The sequence below is a fragment of the Ictalurus furcatus genome, chromosome 8 (genome assembly GCF_023375685.1).
Source record: "Ictalurus furcatus strain D&B chromosome 8, Billie_1.0, whole genome shotgun sequence".
Taxonomy (NCBI): Eukaryota; Metazoa; Chordata; class Actinopteri; order Siluriformes; family Ictaluridae; genus Ictalurus; species Ictalurus furcatus.
In genome coordinates, this window is record NC_071262.1 from 11,908,224 (window position 1) to 11,927,779 (window position 19,556).

Sequence of the window (19,556 nt, forward strand, 5' to 3'; positions counted from 1 at the left end):
ACCAGCCCGGCTGGTTATCCTATGATTATAGAGCTATGGTTCTGTGTACCTACCTTTCCATTACTTGTTGGAATCATTAGACAAAAAGTATCACTGTCAAAACCAGTTTTAAGATCAGAAACTGGCCATTGATGAAAGGCTTGACCATAGGTCTCATACCTAGTCCTGGAGTATGCCAGCAAAGACATTTTAATAAAGTAAGTGGGTTTTTTTTTGTTTGTTTGTTTTTAAAAGTGACCAGTTGGTGTGTGTATATAGTACATAAACACTCAACAACTTTTTAGAAGCATCTGTCTTGTATCTACTTTCACTGTTCACCATATACAGTCCACTCTGAAAGTATTGTAATGGCAAGGCCAATTGATTTGTTTTTGCTATACATTGAAGACATCTGGGTTTGAGATCGATCAGAATTTCAGCTTTCATTTCCTTATTTTTATATCTAGTTGTATTAAACAACTTTGAGCCTGGCACCTTTGGTGGCAGACCACTTATTAGTGAACTGTAGAACACACCCCCCAATGGACTGTTTATCATTGCCGGAGATTTAAACCATGCAAATTTCAAATTGGTGCTCCCTAAATTCCATCAACATGTGGACTTTGCAACAAGAGGGGCGGGCAAGCTGGATATTGTTTACACAAACATCCCCGGCGTGTACGGGGCAGAGTCCCGCCCCCACCTCGGCTACTCGGACCACATCTCTTTTATGCTAATCCCCGCATACAGACCGCTCGTCCGATGCTCCAAACCGGTTTTCAAGCAGGTGAAAACCTGGCCAGCAAGAGCCATCTCTGCTCTTCAGGACTTCAACTTTGAGGAATACACTGCATCAGTGACCAGCTACATCGGTAAGTGCATTGATGTTACTGTCTCCAAGACAATCGCTACAAGCTTCCATGCAGAAGCCGTAAATGACTGCAGAGGTGCATGTGCTGCTGACATCCCGAGACTCCGCCTTCAGGGCAGGTGACAAAGCGGCCCTATGAACAGCGAGGGCCAAACTGTCCCGGGCCATTAGAGAGGCAAAGCACGCACACGCCCAGAAAATAAACAGCCACTTCACGGATAGAGGCGACATGCGGCGCATGTGGCAGGGCATTCAGGCTATCAACAACTACAGGACATCACATTTGTGTATTGTCCCAACCACTCAACAGATGATGCCATTGCCACCACCCTACATCTGGCCCTCATCCACCTGGACAAAAAGGACACCTACGTTCGAATGCTGTTCATAGACTTCAGTTCAGCATTCAACACAATCGTTCCTTGGCACCTGACTGGAAAGCTGAACCTACTGGGCCTGAACACTTCCATCTGCAGCTGGATCCTGGACTTCCTGACTGAGAGACCTCAGTCAGTCCGGATCAGGAACAGCACCACCACACTGAGCACTGGTGCCCTAGAGCTGTGTGCTCAGTCCACTGCTGTTCACTCTGCTGACTCACGACTGCGCAGCAATGCACAGCTCCAATCACATCAAGTTCACCGATGACCTGACCGTGGTGGGTCTCATCAGCAAGAACAATGAGTCAGCATGCAGAGAGGAGGGGCAGCGGCTAACAGTCTGGTGCAGAGCCAACAACCTGTTTCTGAATGTGGACCAAAAAAAAAAAAAGAGATGGTTGATGACTTCAGGAGAGCACGGCGTGACCACTCTCCGCTGAACATCGGTGGCTCCTCCGTGGAGATCAAGACCACCAAATCCCTTGGTGTTCACCTGGCGGAGAACCTCACCTGGTCCCTGAACAACAGCTCCTTAACTAAGAAAGCTCAGCAGCGTCTCTACGTTCTCTGAAGGCTTGAAGCCCATCTACCACCCCACATTCTACAGAGGAACTGTTGAGCGCATCCTGAGCAGCTGCATCACTATCTGGTTCAGAAATTGCACCTCATTGGATCGCAAGACCCTGGAGCGGATAGTGAAGACAGCTGAGAAGATCATCGGGGTCTCTCTCAGCTCCACATTTACACCACACGCTGCATCCGCAAAGCCAACAGCATTGTTGATGACCCAACACACCCCTCACAAAAAATCTTCATCCTCCTGGCATCTGGAAAAAGCTACCGAAGCGTTCAGGCCCTTACAGCCAGACTGTGTAACAGCTTCTTTCCCCAAGCCATCTGATTCCTCAATACTCGGAGACTGGACTGACACACACACACTGAATTGAACCTACTCCCATTGCAGAGTTTGCACATTCCTGCATTGATCTATTGTATTTTTGCTGCTACTGTATTTATAAATAATATAGTATTTCATTTCTTGTCACTATTATACACTTTACCTGACTGCTACTATAATAACTGCTATGTCCACATCTGGTATAAGCTAATCTGCTGAGTACTAAGTCATAACATGTTATATTTACATGTATACCTTTTTTAAATTATATTGTTACTCTTTGGCACCTATCTTTTGCGCTACCTGTTATATCGAACGCTTCTACATTAAAACTGTGTATTGTTCAGTGCTACACTGTCACTGTGCCTATTGTCCTATTTTAGTAGTACTGTCCTGTGTTGTTTGCACATGCACTTTATGTAAAAATGTGTAGAACTTATTTAGTTCTGTCTCGTCTCATGTGGTTAGTGTGTTTTATGTAGCACCATGGTCCTGGAGGAATGTTTCATTTCATTTTGTACTGTACCAGCTGTATATGGTTGAAATGACAGCCACTTGAACTGAATTTTTAGGTGAACAAAAGTATAGGAATAGATGCATATTGAAGTAAATTAAAGCAAATAACACTTAATATGTGGTTGCATATCCCTTACTTGCAATAACTGCATCAAGCCAGCAACATGGCTTGAAAACTGTTGTATTCTTCTGTTGTGATGCTTTTCCAGGTGTGCACTGCAGCTTCTTTCAGTGGTTGTTTTGGGGGGGGGTTCTCCCATCAGTCTCCTCTTCAGGAGGTGAAGTACATGCACAGATGGGTTAAGCTCTGGTGAGTGTAAAACCTTCCACTCCCCCGCCCCCGCCCCCCCCCCCCCCCCCCCCCCCCCGATGAAGTCCTTTGTTGTGTTGGCAGTGTGTTTTGCGTCATTGTCTTGCTGTGTGATGAAGTTCCTAACAATTAGATTGAATGCATTTTTCTGTAAATTAGCAGATAAAATGTTTCTGTAGACTTCTGAATTAATTCTGCCGATACCATTATGAGCTACATCATCAATAAAGATTAGTGAGCCTGTTCTAGAAGCAGCCATACAAGCCCAGGCCATGACACTACCTCCATTGTGCTTAACAAAGGAGCTTGTTTGTTTTGGATCATGATCAGATCCTTTCTTTCTCCAAACTTTGGCCCTCATGTCACTTTGGTGGCGGTTCATCTTGGTTCCAGAATGTTTGTGGCTCATCTCTGTATTTCTTTGGGACTTCCAATCTGGCTTTCTGATTCTTACTGCTCATGAGTGGTTTGCATCTGTGGTATGGTCTCTATATTTCAGCTCTCAAAGTCTTCTTTGAATGGTGGATTGTGATACCTTCACCCCTGCCCCGTGAAGGTTGTTTGTGATGTCAGTAACTGTTGTTTTGGGGTTTTTCTTCACAAGGTTTATCAACTGCTGCTGTTTTCCTTGGCCAGGTTGTTTGATGTCTGGGTGTTGGTAGACCAGTAGTTTCTTTCTTTTTTAGGGCATTCCAAATTGTTGTATTGGCTATACCCAATGCTTGTGCAATGTTTCTGATGGATTTTCCCCTCTTTTCTCTGCTCCAAAATGGCTTGCTTTTATCCACATGCATCTCACTTGTCTTCATGTTGTTTTATACTTTTGTCTTCACAGGTGAAACTCATGTCTCAAACCAAGTGTAGAAATTCAGAGCTATTAATTGTTTAAACACTCAATTTAATAGGGCCCACCTGGGCAACAAGAAACACTGGTCAATCATGTTCCAATATTTTTTGATCACTTGAAAAATTGTTGGGTTAAAAAAATTTCATATTCTATGTTGTTTAACATGTGTAGATTTAAATATAAAGAAATTAAAGTGGAAATTCTGATCTACAGTGACCACTCATGCGAAGATACAGTGGAGGGCACTGTATCTTTTCATGTCCATCTTTTGATCTGAAACATCCACCATGACTCTGCCCAGCTCTTACTGAAGTTGAATGAATGAATATAACCCACTCATCACCAAAATAGTGTCACATTACCCACCACTCAATAGGTAATCTTGAATATTAAAGTGATGTATTTTTTAATAGTCTCTCTCTCACCTGGCTGCTTAAGAAGGCACCCCTTCTACTCGGTTAGATGTGAGGGGGAGATGAAAAAGATGGCGGCCCTTCAAGTGGCCTGCTGAATAGGAAGATCCTCTTGCTTTGGCTCGTCTTATTGTCGACAGCAATTCATTGATACCAACTAACATTGCACGTTTCCAGATTGAAAGTGATGTACTGCACATACATACATGCAACAGTGACCATGCATTCAGCTGCACATTGCATTCAGTTGCAGAAGTATTTATTTCCTCTTTCTCTTCTTCTTCTTCTTTTTTTTTTTTTTTTTTTTCTGTTGTTTTTTTGCAAAGGCCACATTGGGGTCCGAGTTCCCTTATGGGATAAAGTCTAGAATAGCACGTGAGCCTGCGCTCACCAATCACAGCCTGGGCTCCAGCCCTGTTTGTGCCTTTAGCTTCGCTAAACACGCCCTGAGCCGCGCGAAGGAGCTCCAGACTGCGTTCAGCAGAGCTGTCGGAAGTTCCGCTTCCCGGCTTGAAAGAGAAACCGGGTTGCACTGGACCGAGTCCACGCGGTGAATTTCACACTGTTAACAGTTTGGCCATGGCGTCCAACAGCTCCTGTGTGGTGGTATGTATTGCTGTGTACCGTGTGCTGTTTCTCCACAGCGTCTATCTGCCATCATGTCATGGTCCGTTAGGTAACTCTGCTCCGTGCTACAGCTACAAGCATTTCACACCTTCGCATTACATTTAACCTTACTGCAAAATCAAATGTGACTGAAAATGTCATGTTTCTTGAATAACTTGTTCGAAGTGTATCATTGTCATGTTGCATGTTTTGTGTCGTTAGCATAGCACGTATAGCTTTGGGGCCTCGGGGCACGCGCCTGTTTTTAGCACGCATAGCACATGGTGGCTAAACACTGCTGCTTCTGCTACTGCTCTTAACATACCTTAATCATCCATTCTGTCAATGGAAAACACATCCGAATAATAATTTTAATACAGAAATCAGGCTCGGAGCCACTGCTGCGCGCGTGTGTGTGTGTGTGTGTGTGGCACCATTTAATCCATTAAATTCAATCAATCCCAGATCATTCCATATAGTAAAACTGTGTGATCTTAGATTAGTCACAACCAGGATTAGTTTACGTTTAAAAAGCCATTATAATTAACCTAAACACATCATATACAAGTCTAAATTCCCATAGATAAATAAATATGCGTATGCAGGTCATTACCTATAATGGGTTACATTGCGCTCTGACACTACAGTTTAAATTCAGTGTAAAGCCTAGAGCACTGATGATGATGATGATGATGATGATGATGCAATACCGTTTCACACTGCTTTTACAGAGAATTGGCTTTCTCTCTTTCCTACAAACAAATCAAAAGGCAAATGTATACATACACTACCAGTCAAAGGTTTAGAGACATTCTCTTTTATTCCCCCCACATTGTAAGTCATCAAAACTTTGGAGTAACACAAAGGGAACTATGGGAATTATGTTGTGATATACTAAATTATTTTGGATTTTTTTTTTTAGCATCTTCAAAGTAGATGTGCTTTTTATGCCTAGAATTTTCAGAAATGTATTCTTCGTATTTTCTCAACTGATTTCTTGAGGAATCCCCCTGAGATGCTTTTTAAACAGGAGTTCTCACTGATGCTGGACACTTATCGGATGCTTTTCGGAATATTTCGCTCCAATTCATCTGTTTAAAATTTTTTACTTTTTTTTTTTGTAAGTGAAATGTTATTCGTTTCTTGTATTAGAAAACTAAGTTGGCACAATTATATTTTTGTCCACAACACCGATTTCAAACATTTAAGTAGAGCTGCAACAACTAATCGATGATAATCGATTATGAAAATCGTTATCAATGAATCTCATTATCGATTAGTTAGTCTGTGCGCTGCACGGGGGAGATTTACTCATTATGTTACTTCTGTTCCGAAAACACGCTTCGGAGAGTAAATAATAAAGTTGTGTCCCAAATGAAGTATATACTATATATACACTTACACTATGCATTAGGTATTCTACCGTCTTGTCTGCGTATTTTAGAAAGGTAATATCATCTCAACTATAACACTAGCATCTTTTTTTTTTTTTTCTTCCTAGTCAACGGCACATGACGTCATACGCACGTAACTTGATGCAGTTAGCTTTAGCCTAATACCCAGAGTCACAGACAATGACTTTCTTCAGTTTACTGTTTGTCAACATTACCTTTTATTCCCAACATGACCTCAGTCTCCATCAGAAGGAGGCGAAATCGTCATGTTTAAACGGGCATTTAATATTAAACGCCATGGAGATCAATCAGTGGTGCACCAGCACAAAGTTATATTTATATCCAAAATGCTCCACTGTGTGTAAGGGGCAGGGGAAACTTGTGCAAGTTGCTTAAAAGGTTTAGTTTAATTCCAGTTTGTCATTGTGCTGTATTTGCGCGCTTGCAGTGTAAATTCTGTTGTTTATTATAACAGAAGTGATGTTAGTAACGAGGCCGTGTTGCTGATCACGCGCGGTGATACACGGTGGGAGTGCGTGAAAGATCTTTAATGTCCAATTAAAACACTTTGATCAAAAGTAAACACAAGTAAAAACAATGTCTAAAGGCAGCGAGTAACAGAAACCACAAGGTGCAGTGAAAGTGAGGTTTTTATTATAATTTAGGACTGTAGTTTAATTCTGTGCTTTTTGTACATCCATAAACAATAATGCATAAATACTATTATATTATATACACTAAAATAAAGCATATATACTAGTAATGTATTAAATAATTAAATTTATTTTAGTGTATATATATATAATATAAAATTTTAACTTTATCTTATTAATTTTTTAGTTTATATTATGTACAAGTATTTATGCATTATTTTTTTTATGGATGCACAAAAGCACAGAATTAAACTACAGTCCTAAATTAATAATGTATGTTCTGGTGTGCATCTGTGTCTATTGGGTTCTTTTCTTTCAGTACCATTTTTTTGTTTGTTTGTTTATTTAAAATAAAATCCACAAACTGAGTGTTGCAAATATAAACTTAAGACTAAAACTTTACATAACTGTTTGCCCAAAACAGAAAAGAACCCAATCGATTAACCAGAAAAATACTCAGCCAACTAATCGATTATGAAAATAATCGTTAGTTGCAGCCCTACATTTAACCGTACACCTTCAGATCAAAGGGTTTTTTTTTTTTTTTTTTTAGATAATGAGAAACGTTTCAGTCAAGCGTCCCCAAACTTTTGACCGGTAGAGTAGTGTTGATCAAAGCAAAATGTCTTCTTTTTGCTAGTTTAACGGTTTTACTGTGTGTTAAGTTATTTTTGAGAAGACCCAGCCACCCAATTGTAGTTAGTCAAATGAAACCCTTGACACAGCCACAGATGTATCCACATCTGTTTTAATCACATTGCCATGATGTCAGTAACAAGAACTTGATATAATGACCCACATGTTGAACGTGTTCTCAAATTTATGGCACTTATAAAATAAGAGAGAGGGAGCTCCCCTTCCTCCCAAAGCCCAGTTTAATATGTGATTTGTAAAAAAATTTGGATAACAAAATTGGTCCAACACTCAAATGTGTAAAGAATGATGCATGCTTATTTTTTACAACTGCATAAAGTGTATATGTAGTTTTATAACTCCCAGCCAGTTGACTGTGTTTCAGTGTCGTGGGGTTTATTTATTCATTTATTTGCTTGTTTATCGTATTTCTTTTGTGTGATTTCTAAGGAAAAGGTGTTCAGCCGGAACGCTAACCAAAGCTAATGTCATGAAATATTATAGGCAAAACTCCATCCTACTCATAGACCTTGTAGTTTTCGGAATATACCCTCATTTAAATAACAATTTGACAGTTATTGTGTACAAATAAATTTTGCTTACTAATATTGAATTTGATGCACAACCAAATTAGTAATAAACAAACTGTGCCTTGAGAAGGGGTGATAATTTTTTGCACTGAGTAACCCCCTCCTTGATCTCATTGGTCACCTTTAATTTTCAGATAAGGGTCGTTTGTGTGTTGAGGTTTGAGAACTATGGACCGCAAATAGTAGCTTGACACTTGGCAAAGAATACTGCAACCAAAAAGAAAGAGAACTAATCCCAGAGAGCGATGGTGAGAAACTTGCCCCAAAGCAGAACGCTTTCTTTCTTTCTGGTGTCGGTCATATGACAAATTCAGAGTTCACTTGGTTTGAAAACATTTAATGCAGTGTTGAAACAGGACGCCTTTATGGCATAGGGCACAGTTGATCTTTAGACTGTAGAATCAGTTCTGTTAAAAGTTGACCTTGCGGTAAATGGGAACCTATAGGCATGCTTTACAATTTAGTGTACTATCAAGACAATACGTTGGATTAAAAAAAAGCAACTGATCATGCTGTTGCCGAGTATAAGGAGAGATGTATCTAGATAGAGCGAGACCATTAACCTGTTAACTAAGAGTATATTAAAACATTTCAATATATAAATCACACAATTTGTCGTCATGTCTGTTTGCTTCTCCGGTGATTTTCTGGTCACTGCCAGGCCTATTAGCAACGCTCCTTCCCGTGCATGTGTATTGTCGCAGACTTTTTGCCATTTTTGTGCTATGGTAACAACAAAAAAAAAAGTTATGCAAAAGCAAGACACTTTACGCAAGTAATGTTTTAATGCCTATTTCAAATCATAGCATCCACAAACACAACCTACTCCAAGCCTGCTCACTGGCGCACCCGCCGATCATCGTCTTTTTGATGTACGTTGTGAGTAATGTCTTCTATGTTAGCCTCTTCACTTGTGTTACACTCGGGTTCAAATTGAAAAGGCCGAAGACATGTTTGTCGCTGTGGGGTCCCTGGAGACTCAAGACTGTTGCAACCATTTGACACCACTACCCAGAATGCATTGCGACATAAACGGCAGTGGCAGCCTACGAGTGCAAGGATTTTATTTATTTATTTTAAAACTGACATCTAGAGTGTTTTTGTATAGCGGACTTGTATATCGGATGTGAGCGTTAATCTAATAAGCCATACAAGTCTTCATAGTCAGGGTTCCCTTTAAACCTGCTGTTCCAGCAACTTATCTGTGGGATTGAGGTCTGGTGATTTTGCTTGCCAGTCAAAGTGTCCCGGTTGCATCGTGCTTGTGAAATAAGTCTCTCACACACATTTGACCATATACATCCTACAGTTCTCATCCTGGATCCTGACATTATCAGTATTATGTTCTGCTTGGACATGAAGATCAAAAGGCAAACTCAGTCAGGCCAACAACCCATGTTCTGCTTTTGTGCTGAATTGTACATTAAGGCACTGTTCTTATGGGGTGGCACTTTTTTTTTTTTTTTTTCTTTTTTTTTTTCCTGCAAACATTGCAACCAGCAATGAAAGGCTCTGACTCGGTGTGTTTTCTTCCTTAGTCACTTTAGCAGGGAGACAGCAACGAGGTAAAATTACCACCAGGCTTACTAATGTGTGATAAGGCTTTTCAAGGCTATTCCTTAAATGTCCTTGGAAAGACAACGTAGATTGTATTGTGTACGTTACTACGTAGCCTAAATGACTCGAGTTGACTGATGGGTTAATGACCATTTGAACCCTTGCCCTACTGTCCTACTTCTGTGTGTGTGTTTTAGCTTCTTTCTCACCCTTTGAGTTCTGTCTGCTGCACTATTAACCAGGTATTTAATTTGTGAATTTCAGATCAGCGATGATGAGCAGGGTTATGATCTCGACCTCTTCTGCATACCAAAGCACTATGCTTCTGACCTGGAACGTGTCTATATACCTCATGGACTAATCATGGACAGGTATTTGGCAAACATCTAACACTCCCTTAGCCCTTGTCCTTCTCTCTCAAACCCAGAGAAAGACTTATCTCGGTCATGGGAACGTTGAGTAACCAGGACAAGTGTACAGACACGAGATTAAATGACCTTTGCTTGCGTAAATTGTGTTGTCTTAGTACAGAAAACTGATACAATCCTGACTTTGAATGTAAATCACCGAGGAATGCAGTTGTCTCACTGTGCCCTGATTCCTGCAGGACTGAGCGACTGGCCAGAGAAATCATGAAGGATATGGGGGGACACCACATTGTTGCCCTCTGTGTGCTCAAAGGGGGCTACAAGTTCTTTGCAGACCTGCTGGACTACATCAAAGCACTGAACCGCAACAGTGATCGCTCCATTCCAATGACTGTGGACTTCATTCGCCTCAAAAGCTACCAAGTAAAAAAAACTACCATTTATTCATTCATTCATTCATTCATTCATTTATTTATTTATTTATTTATTTAATTAATGTTCACCTGTATTGTACATAGTGTACGTCAAGTCAGCCTATGTAAATGACCTAAATTACACTTGTGCTGCGTCTGAGTTCACCTACGTAGTATCTGAGCTCAGAATGAGTGTGTCCCAAATCGTAACATGTTGAAACGAGTGTCCTAAAGGTACCCGGATGGTTTACTATTTCTGGTAGATTTTTGAAGTGTGGATCCGTTTGTACTTTTTTCAGCTAATTTTGTCCACAACTCCTCGTGTGAGGGAGGAGGCATTTCACGACACATTTTAGAGGGGTGTAAATGCAATGCGGAAAAATAAATCGCTGGAATGTTAAACTAAACTATATAGTATAAATTATATAAGGTATAATGCACGAAGAAAAGCTGAAATGCAGCGAGGCGTTTTACAGTGACCATGTTTTTTTCCGTTACATGATGTGTTGGTATGTCCTGGTACTTGCATACTCTCTTAATACACACTCAAACATATGTATTTATTCTTCACACACGCACAAAAAAGTGCATAGTATAAGTGGGCAAATTGAGATGCAGGGTTGGTCATTTACATGTCTCATACTTACCAGGATTTCAACCCTTTTTCCAAAATGCAGAAGCTGAAACCTTTTATTGATGTTAACAACATTAAACGCTGCTGAAAACTATACATTTTTTTGATGTGGTGACATTCTTCTAAAGCAACTAAAAATAAAGAACAAAACAGGAAGCTGTTGCCAGACTGTAATGTGCTAATTTGCATATTAAACGAAGAGTGCAGCTAGTGGATTTCAGTATCTGTCTGCAGATGCACAAGAATTTAAATGTAAACGCATGTGATTACTATCGTATCAGGTTACCTACCGGATACAAGACCATTTTCTGCAAAACTCTTTTGAAATTCTCTACAGCCTGATTGCAGGTTGTGATTTTTTAATATAAAGGCCGGTCACGGTACATTTTGAAAGTAGAAGTTGGAATTCAGCTCCACAGAAACTATGATTAAAACAAGTGCTCATGTGTTTATGTCCGTTTCATGGAGCTGGTGTGTATAATGGAAGTTTATCTGTTGTATGTGATACACATCACATGCATGTTCGGTGTGAAACAGCCTTCATTGCTAATGTAAAATCCAAGTTCCCACATATTAGTGCCAGTAATGTAATTTGTTACTCACCTTTTATTCATTTCTTTCTTTCTTTCTTTATAGAATGACCAATCCACAGGTGAGATTAAGGTGATTGGTGGAGATGATCTGTCCACACTTACAGGGAAGGTAAGTGAGAACAAGCATGCAACTGCTACTTTTGTTTTTATTCATATGCTACAAGTACAGAAAGTTCAGAGAAAGAGCAGGGTTTTCCTTACCATAGAAAGGCTTAGGCACAGCATCTAAGTGTTTTTTTGCAGAATGAACATTAAAAAGGCATTTATTTCAATTAAATCTCAAATGTTATTCAGTTAAATGAATAGACTTTTGACTACAAGTACAATAAGTGTTGCCAGTTTTCTTTCACAAATATGGTAAGAGTTTGAGTTGAAAAGCTTAAAATATCCTTCGAATAATTTCAGTGATGGTTCAGTGGTTAAGGCAATTGGACTTCTAACCAGAAGGTCATGAGTTCAAATCCCAGCACCACCAAGCTGCCACTGTTGGCCCTTAACCATCAACTGCTCAGTTGTATAAATGAGATGTATGTAAATTGTATAAATGAGATGTATGCTCTGGATAAGGGCGTCTGCCAGATGGCATAAATAACGTTCACCACCCCAGGAACCCAGACAGCACCTAGGCCCTCTGAAAACCTAGGGAAACCCTGACTAGAAAATGAACATAATGATCAAATGAAATTGAGTTAAAGGAGCAGGAAGTGTTTGAAAACCACTGTGTCATGAAAATGATTACTGACTTTTATTTTTTTATCTCTTTCCATGTTTCACTGAAGAATGTCTTGATTGTGGAGGTATGAGTGAATTTATGGTACATAAAATTCCCTATGATGTCTTTATCACTTGCGCATTTATGCTTTTTGTTGTTAATGGAGTTTGTTTTATTCTAAAGGATATAATAGATACTGGGAAGACAATGCAGACATTGTTAGAGCTCCTCAAGCAGTACAATCCAAAAATGGTCAAGGTAGCCAGGTAAGACCTTATATTTCAATTCAATTCAATTCAATTTTATTTGTATAGCGCTTTTTACAATAGACATTGTCTCAAAGCAGCTTTACAGAAATATCAACATGGTATACAGATATTAAAGGTGCGAATTTATCCCAACTGAGCAAGCCACTGAGTGGCGACGGTGGCAAGGAAAAACTCCCTAAGATGTTTTAAGAGGAAGAAACCTTGAGAGGAACCCGACTCAGAAGGGAACCCATCCTCATCTGGGTAACAACAGATAGTGTGAAAAAGTTCATTATGGATTTATATGAAGTCTGTATGGCCTTAGGAGCAGCCGTAGTCCCAGCAGTCTGGAATTAGAGAAGATTTGAGCTCCATCCAGAGGCAGAAAGGATCTGGATCTCTAGTATCTCCATAAATTCATGTGGGGCTCAGCGAAAGGAGAGAGGGAGAAAAAAGATAATTATGACTGCGAAGTAGTAGAACAGAATCTAGTCAGGGTAGGCTTGAGTAAACAAATACGTTTTAAGCCTAGACTTAAACACTGAGACTGTGTCTGAGTCCCGAACACTAATAGGAAAACTGTTCCATAACTGTGGGGCTCTATAAGAGAAAGCTCTTCCCCCTGCTGTAGCCTTCACTATTCGAGGTACCGTCAAATAGCCTGCATCTTTTGATCTAAGTAGGCGTGGCGGATTATATAAAACCAAAAGGTCGCTTAGATATTGATATATTTCTGTGAAGCTGCTTTGGGACAATGTATGTCGTTAAAAGCGCCATACGAATAAAATTGAATTAAACTGAAAGAAGAGAGATGGGGAGGATATGAAGCCTGATATTAAGAATATTTGAGATTAATCAGACACTCTGAGAATAGTGAGATGTATTTGTGTAACCACAGTTGCAAAAAATATATAGTTTATTGTCTGTTTATTTAGCGCTGTGTTATTGTATACTTCAGATTCATGTCTCTGTAAGCGGAATTCCCTTTTTAGCTAATACACAGTTGTGTGGGTTTTTTTTGTGAAGTTTACTTGTGAAGAGGACACCAAGGAGTGTCGGCTACAGACCTGATTGTAAGTTGACTTATTAAACAGAATAAAAAGAAATATGTTCATTTTAATTGCTGATGGTATAGATTAGTGTTTTACAGTATCTGTATGTGCATGAGAAACATTGATGCGCATTGAAAATAATTTGTTAATTTTTTGTTTGTATGCGCACACAAGGTCGCACAGTCGATGTATTAATTTTCATGATACATTACGCCTTGTATTCTACTCCTTTTCAATTTTCCTTTTTTCCTAGTTGTAGGATTCGAGGTTCCTGACAAATTTGTGGTGGGATATGCGCTCGATTACAATGAGTACTTTAGAGATTTAAATGTAAGTTATCATCGTTGTTTTTGTGCCCCCCCCCCCCCATGTGAAACTATTTGTGTGTAAGCAAGCGTTCTGATGTCCTACTTGCCCTGACAGTTTCTCCTGTTCTGCCTTTCAGCATATCTGCGTCATCAGTGAAACAGGAAAAGAGAAGTACAAAGCATGAGGTGGTCTGCACCTCACCCTTTTAGCTGTGCATAATTTTTTTGATCATTTTATATTATATCTGGTTTGTAATTTTAAGGTGTGCTGCTTGCTGCAGATACAGCTCCTTTTCTCCAGGAGTGAAAAATACAGAGAGCCATGCTTCCTCTTAAGGCACAGTGGCTCTCACGTAGTAGTGACCCCAAGCCTTTCTATGCTGAATCACTGATGTATTTTGGTTTGAATGTATTCAGCTATAATATATAATATAAAAAATATATATAAAATAAGTAAATTTCTCTAATTTATTGTATCATTTTGAACATTTCTTTTGTTAAATAATTTTTTTTAACTTTATTCTGCATGATTAGAAAGCTTGCATCCAAACTTTACAACTTTGTTGATTGATTGCTTATGTACTTGCTCATTGAACAAAAATATATTTCTAGTCGAACATTTACACTGTACAAGCCATACTGTACATAATCAAATGTAACTTTTTTTTTTAAAAAAAACATGTAATTTTTTTTAATGCACAATCATTTCTGGTTGGTTTGATTTTAAGATGAGCAAGACAGCTATTACATTGATCCAAAAAGATTTTTGACCACAGGATGTTTACCCTTGGCTTCTTTTTTTAAATTTGTTATTACAGTCATTTTCATTTGACTGCTTATTGCAGATTATTATATTCTGTAAACGTAGTTGACCCTTTATGTAAAGGGGACCAAATGTTATGGTTCCTTATATGCCAAGTCATATAGCCACAATAATGGTCATATCCAGTATATCTCCTGTAACAAAAACATGAAGCAATGATGATGAAGTGAGCTGCTACTCCATGTATTTGCAGTTTTAGCAACACCATTACCAAGTTGTACATTAGCCTTATAGGTTAATATGATTAAAGCAATCTAGGTCCTATAATTGATTTATTCTAAATAGTTGTGTGGCTTCAGATTTACACAATGCTTCCCAAGCAACATCCCATTTGGCAAACAGGTCATTAGATGTAAGTGGACCATTGTATCAGAGAGGTTTGTGAATGATTTTAACAAATGTATTAGACTGGAAAATGTGTGAAGACATTAAATATTTCATTTGAAATTGAAATCACATTTGTCTTTCAGTTCTCAGCTTCTCTCAAAATAAGTTATGGATTCACAGAGGTAATATTGTGCGTCATATGGTGCACAGATGGTCCAAATGGTGTCTGAATCAACACTACTCCATGCAACCTGATCTTGGAAAATTTGTAGGCATTATAACAGGCAAGAGCAATTCTGTTGGATTTCTTAAGAATACACACAAAGCTGTCAGTCACCTTAACACTAAGCTTTGTATGAGCTGCTATAAGATAATATGCCTGGGGAAAAATACAATAATAAAGGTACCACAGGTCAACTATATGAATTATTTTTACCTGAATTGTATGTCTGCTTTTTTGGGTTCAAAACCAAAAATGTACAGTGTCAACAAACATACCACACAGCTATATTTTCAGTTGGATTTTATTCAGTACAACAGTGAGTAATATACATACTATGTATAACATTCCAGCCATGCTTTAATTGCTTCGTTGAGACCTGGGTTGTGTAGACAGGCCTTACTAGAGCAGAACAGAAACACTGGATACCCCAACATCTAACTCCAGTATTGACGTGCTGCTATAACACAGCTCATACACACATCCTTGAAGTTGAACACAACTTCAGCACTGGTGTGTTACCAAGATCGTGCTGAGTTGGTATGACTGGAGAAAGTGCTGGAATTTTACCAGCAGCTCCTCATGATCTGCATCTCCTTTATCACTACAAACCATGATGTGCTGCTACTAAAGCTACCAGCAAGGAAAAAAAAACTACAACTATATCACAAAGGTAGTCCACTGAAATTGATGAATAAACTGTCTGAATGAAAAGAATATATGTAACATTAATTTTCATAGAGAGTTGAGTTCACAGTTCAAGCAGTTTGTCTGATCAACTCCTCAACTGCAATGGACAGTGCCAATTCCAGCCTTATGTTTCAGTAACAGTAAATGTGTATATATTCGCATTTCTTTTTTTATTTAGAATTATTCATTTTCTAGTCACAAAAAAACAAGTGTTATAGAAGTATTAGCTTTTTATCTACTGAGTTTAAACACAAATTGCAAGCAAGCAGTTACCTACCTCCCCTGCTGAAGAACAAAAAACAAAACCATAGAAACCTTCACAGAACCTGTAATGTTTCTAATGGGAATTGTATTGGTTCAAATCGATACTGTAATGGTTGCTGTGGGTCTCGACCGATAATTTATTGCTTGGCATGTTATGTCTAGTGGATACCATTTAAGGACCAGTAATGGTTTTAATGGTTAGCTGATGGTTTCTAATGGTAGTTGTAGTGGAATCCATAAGAATTTCAGTGATGGTTTCTATTGTTTGTTTGTTTTTCCAGCAGTGTCAATACTAAAAAGTTTGAAGTGAGAGAAGAGTGTCCTCTACAGGAATCCTAGAAAATAACAGGACAATTGAGTGGCTTTTCCTTTCGGACAGGCCTCAGCTTGCTTGCCGCTTGTGCCTTGTTCTAAGGAAAGTAGGTTCCATGAAAATGCACACTGAAATCTGATCTATAGTAGTAATCTCACTGAATGTGACAATTACCTGCAGGGGTTTTTATTTTATTTTATCAGGAATCCACAGTCCACATCTGAGTCTAATGTTGCGTGTCTACTTGCATATCTGCTACATTAAACCACACTGATTAAGTGGAGCGCTCCTAATTGATGAAATAGCAAGCTACTAATAAATAAGGCAGTAAATAATTACACAAGGGGAAGCAGAAATGAAATGAGTTAACCCCTGAGGAAATGAGAGCTGTGACAAGTGCAACCCGGACACAACCGAGTTCATACACTGTAGTGTATCAAGTTTCACTCATTAAAACACACTGTACAATAATAATTTTGTAACAAATTTTTTTTAAACAGTCTATGAATTGTATTTCCAAGTAGTTCACCATATTGATATGTTATATGGTTATTCTAGTGGCACTGCTGTGAAAAAATAGCCTTCTGCATGAGTCTACAACAAAAAAAAAACAAGTCTCTACATGCTGCTGTTGACAAATCAGTGAACATTATTCCTTATTCAGCAAGTACAACGTACACTTTTTGAACGGCATGTGTGTTAATTAAACATTTAACATGCGTATTAAATACGTTTTCACAGATTCGTGTTGGTCAGTAGTACAATGAATCTTTTTGGGATGTATAGTTTTGAGATGGTCCCTATATATGGCCCCTATAGTCCAGCACTACTATCATGTTAGTTAGCGTTCAACACTTCCAGCGATATAATAGACAGAAAATATTCAAACACGACGTTCTGAAATGGTCTATACTGTTGGTTTTGTCGTGCGTTTTAAGCTTATAAACTCTAAACATCGTATTCAAAACATCTTTTTATTATCAACTACGGAGAAAAATGACCGAAATCTACATTTAGCTGGCCAGGAAACACGGTTTATATGAAGCCAGCACAATGAAATCTCTTCAAAAGCACACTTAAAGAAATTAAAAGCTTATAAACGGTAAGTTCACTGACAGACTGAGACATTTAAAAAAAAATAGTGAAAAATATTACACCGAAAATCCTCAAACTTACCTCCTGCCCAATCGAAAATGGCGCCGAAAAAAAAAAAAAAAAAAAAAGTCTGATATTTGCTTGCACGGTCTCCTGCAAAGCTTTGTGGGAGCCTGAGTGCTGCTACAGCCTCTCTCTCTCACTCTCTCTCTCTCTCTCTCTCTCTCTCACACACACACACACTCACACACGAGGGAGGAGTACAGCCCAGCGGCCACCTTCTTACTACACACACTAATCTACTCCACTGTTAGATAACATCAAGTGTAATCATTTTACAGTTTACTTGTGTTTGTCTCTTTACATTTTTCACCATTAGCTTTGCGCAGTTAGAAGGGAAAAATATTTCACAACAGTAGAATGTTGTTCAGAAGTTGACCCTAGTAAGTGCTGTTAGTTTTTGTGACATAAGCAATAAACTGTTTTTATAATATACAGTGCGTACAGGAGCTTAGTGGTTAACACGTTGGCCTCACACCGCCAGGGTTGGGGGTTGGAACATGCAGAGTTTGCATGTTCTCCCCATGTTGCGGGGGTTTCCTCCAGGTACTCCGGTTTCCTCCCCCAGTCCAAAGATATGCATGGTAGACTGATTGGCATGTCCAAAGTGTCCGTAGTGTATGAATGGGTGTGTGAGTATGTATGTGGTTGTGCCCTGCAATGGATTGGCACCCTGTCCAGGGTGTAATTGATGCTCCCTGGGATAGGCTCCAGGTTCCCAGCGACCCTGTAGGATAAGCTGTGTAGAAAATGTGTAGATGGATAGAATAGTGCTATCCAGCATACTTCACACCTCTAATCTATTCACAGTCATTCATTCTCTCTTTTCTTCATTCCTTATGTACACAGTATTGCTATCCCTGCTGATAAACACAATAGAAACCATCACAGAAATTCTTATTGATTCCACTACAAATAACATTACAAACCATGAGCTAACCATTAAAACCATTACCATTACTGGTCCTTAATGGTATCCACTAGACATAACATGCCACCCACAGAATGCAACAAATTATCAGTAGAGATACAAAGGGACCATTAAAGTTTCCATTAAAACCAATACAATTATCATTATAACCATTAAAACCATTTCAAATTCTATGAGGGTTTCTATTGTGCTGTAAAGCAAAATAGCTGAATAGAGCTTGTGTGTTGCTAAACATGCCCAGGTAGGTGACATTCCACTAATTAATATTAAAGAAAAAAGTCCATCCTAAAAAACATTAAATATGTGTATAGCAAAATTTTTCTGATATGTTTGGTGTTTCTGGTGCCACTTTGTATTTTTGTGAGATGTGAGATATTAGCTGTTGTCTGCCGCACTCATTTGACACAGTGGCATTGCTAGTGTAGTTACAGTAGTGTTTAATATAGTAATAATAATAATAATAATAAAAGTCAACAGCATCTAATATAAGGCACAGATCACACAGAAGATCAAGTACTTCTTTTATCAGTTTTCATTTTTCAGAAATGTTCAGTGTCATATTAATGAGAAATCCGTGTAGAAATAGTGGAGATGGCAAACGCTGGACTCAAATCTCCAGAATGTAATGCGACAGTACAATGCAATTTTGTTGAATTATGGCAGAGAATCAGCTTAGCTAGTTAGCAATCTCCAAGATGGCAAGCAAGATAGTGCTGATGGGAAGATTAGCATGAAAGTTGAAGCTCTTTGACCACAGCATACAGATGAGGAGGTGAAAAAGGACAAAAATGCTGCTATATCAGTCCTTTTAGGTAGAGTTGAGGCAAGGGCGAAATACCACTGGCACCATTATCAGAA

At 38.9% G+C, this 19,556-nt stretch overlaps 1 protein-coding gene across 1 annotated transcript; it reads left to right on the forward strand.

The window, feature by feature from the left end:
• The first annotated feature begins 4,256 nt into the window (after nt 1-4,256).
• On the forward strand, nt 4,257-15,256 carry hprt1 (hypoxanthine phosphoribosyltransferase 1). The gene is made up of 9 exons (XM_053630947.1): nt 4,257-4,820; nt 9,912-10,018; nt 10,255-10,438; nt 11,699-11,764; nt 12,435-12,452; nt 12,551-12,633; nt 13,642-13,688; nt 13,921-13,997; nt 14,113-15,256. Exons 1-9 carry the CDS (start codon nt 4,794-4,796, stop codon nt 14,158-14,160), a joined length of 657 nt encoding a protein of 218 aa, XP_053486922.1. The 5' UTR covers nt 4,257-4,793; the 3' UTR covers nt 14,161-15,256.
• The last annotated feature ends 4,300 nt before the right edge of the window (nt 15,257-19,556 follow it).